The sequence below is a fragment of the Triticum urartu genome, chromosome 2, assembly GCF_003073215.2.
Source record: "Triticum urartu cultivar G1812 chromosome 2, Tu2.1, whole genome shotgun sequence".
Taxonomy (NCBI): domain Eukaryota; kingdom Viridiplantae; phylum Streptophyta; class Magnoliopsida; order Poales; family Poaceae; genus Triticum; species Triticum urartu.
In genome coordinates this window covers 16641767-16644049 of record NC_053023.1, presented here as the reverse complement: position 1 = coordinate 16644049, position 2283 = coordinate 16641767, and the positions used below count along the sequence as shown (strand labels likewise).

General features: G+C 42.8%; 1 protein-coding gene across 1 annotated transcript; it reads left to right on the top strand.

Moving 5' to 3' along the window:
• Nucleotides 1–394: 394 nt before the first annotated feature.
• LOC125540694 lies at nucleotides 395–1110 on the top strand. The gene has a single exon (XM_048704280.1). The coding sequence runs from the start codon at nucleotides 463–465 to the stop codon at nucleotides 748–750; it is 288 nt and encodes a 95-aa protein (XP_048560237.1). The 5' UTR covers nucleotides 395–462; the 3' UTR covers nucleotides 751–1110.
• The last annotated feature ends 1173 nt before the right edge of the window (nucleotides 1111–2283 follow it).

Here is a 2283-nt window from a genome sequence, read left to right as displayed (position 1 = left end):
AGGAGGGACTATAACACAACGGTGTGGAAAAACGTGTGTATATATAATCCATTAAGTGTATTAGCAGGACGTGGTCGCCTGGACACTGGATAAGAAGTGAACATCTAATTAGTTGATTAATTAAATACCATAAGAATAGGCAGAGTAAGGTAATGTCCAAATTGGGAAGATAAAAAAAGTATCCACTAATTGCATGTGAACACCTACTCATGGCTCAAGCTCATGCACATCCACATCGGTACGTGCATGTGTGTGGCCGGGAATGAACGAAGGCACTCGCATTTTCCCCTCCTTTTGTGTAACGGGAGGCTAACTAGAGTAGAGAAAAGGCGGGGCATGCATGCATTCATTGGCTCTCTATAAATACCAAGGGCCTGGAGCAAAACATGCATCAACAGCCCACAGCTTCACAAGCCAGTACACACACCAATATAGTCTCCTTTCCAAAGCTAGCTAGCATCAATGGCTTCTGGTGCTCAGATGAAGATGGTTGCCGTCGGCATGATGCTGGCCGTCCTGTTCATCGCTGCAGCTAATGCAGAACCAGCGCCTGCAGAAACTTGCATCGACAAGACCGAAAAAGTTGGTCTTGTCACTGACTGCATCTGCTCCAAGAACTGTGCTTGTGCAGGAAAGTGCATCTTAGAAGGCCGCGATGGTGGCGAAATCCAGAAGTGCTTTGTCGAATGCGTGCTGAAAAACGACTGCAACTGCAATGCTAAGCACCACAGCGCCGCAGCCCCTCAGTAAGGAGACTCCCGATTGCAGCAACTTCAGCCATGCTATGAGGTCTGCGTCCACAAGTCCACAGTCAACATTTGAGTAAATTTGTCATCGTGACTAATAATGTTTTATACTAAATAAAACTCTTATATGTACGTTCTTGGCATGCGCTTCTTGCTTGGAGCGTACGTATGTTGAGAATTGGTTTCCCGGTCACAGCTCATATATATATGCTGCCAGTCACGTTTACGATGACTGCCACATGTATTGCTGGAAAATGAATATGTATGTGTATTTGTCTGTTTCGTCATTTGTGTCATTGTAAAAATAAGTTGTATGCTGGCGCATGACAACAAGTTTATTTGGCTACTATAATATTATTAATGATATGATGTCTTGTTTAAACTGACGTCACTGCAGCTTCTATATATTGGTTCTCGATCTATCTTCTCTGGTGTACTAGCGCACCAACTTATCCATATTAGAGGCTGTATTGTGAGGTGGGTGGTGAGTTGTGCATCGCTTCAAAGATTCTCTTGTTTCCTAGCTCTACTTTGCACAATGTTCAGGATTATGAATATTTATGGCGGCAACTTCTGAAAAATATCATAACGATGGTTGCATTTAATGGTGGCTCGATTCCTTGGAACGACTAGTGAGTCACGTCCCCTCTTGTTGTGTAGTCATGACTGAGGATATATATTCAAGGGAACAACAAATACAAAGGCTGAGGAAAGATATGGAATGGATCATGTAATGACTAGATAGTGAATCACGCCCCCTAGTGAATCACACCCCTCTTGTTGTGTAGTCATATGATTGACAATATCTATATACAACGGAACAAAAAATACCAAGGCTGAGGAAACATATGCAATGGACCTTGTAATGAAGATAGTAGCAACCATTTTTCGAGAGAGAAAATGAGCCATATATCAACTATATTGATTGTTTGTGTTCTTTGCGAAAAGTTTGGCGTTGAACTCGATACCAGCCAAGGCACCTAAGTGCAAGAAACCTACTTTCATTATTTCTAGTTTCATAAAATAACTAACAAAAACAAAAAAAAAACCATCCACGTATTTTAGTACGTTCGGACATTATCTATTATACTATTAATAATTTGATTTGCTTATTAAGATCCTGGGAAGATATCAAGGATGACATGAAAGAGCCATTTGATGCCTTCTAGGAAAGTTAGACATTGAAAGTCTTACCCATGGGATCATATCTTGGATTCCTAAAATACATGATACTGAAAAAAATTGTTAGCAAAGACCCATCACGTGACTCCATTCAGTAAAGACCCATCGTGTGACTCCACAGAGAGCACCTCTAGGCAGCCCCGTGCACCTGCACAACCCCCAACTTGCTCCATCCAGCTAGATGAACTATTTTCCACTGCATTACCGAGCCCAGATCCACGCACGATGTCCACCCTGGCAACCCACACAAAGGTGGAGATAAGCGCCCGCAACCAGTGAAGCCTCACAGCTGTCGGGCTCCGCTGCCACCACAAAGTCTCACCGTGGCAGCATAATACACCACAGAGCAATAGAA

Excerpts from the sequence above, each read along its gene's own strand:
- LOC125540694 (XM_048704280.1), top strand. The coding sequence starts at position 463 with ATGGCTTCTGGTGCTCAGATGAAGATGGTTGCCGTCGGCATGATGCTG.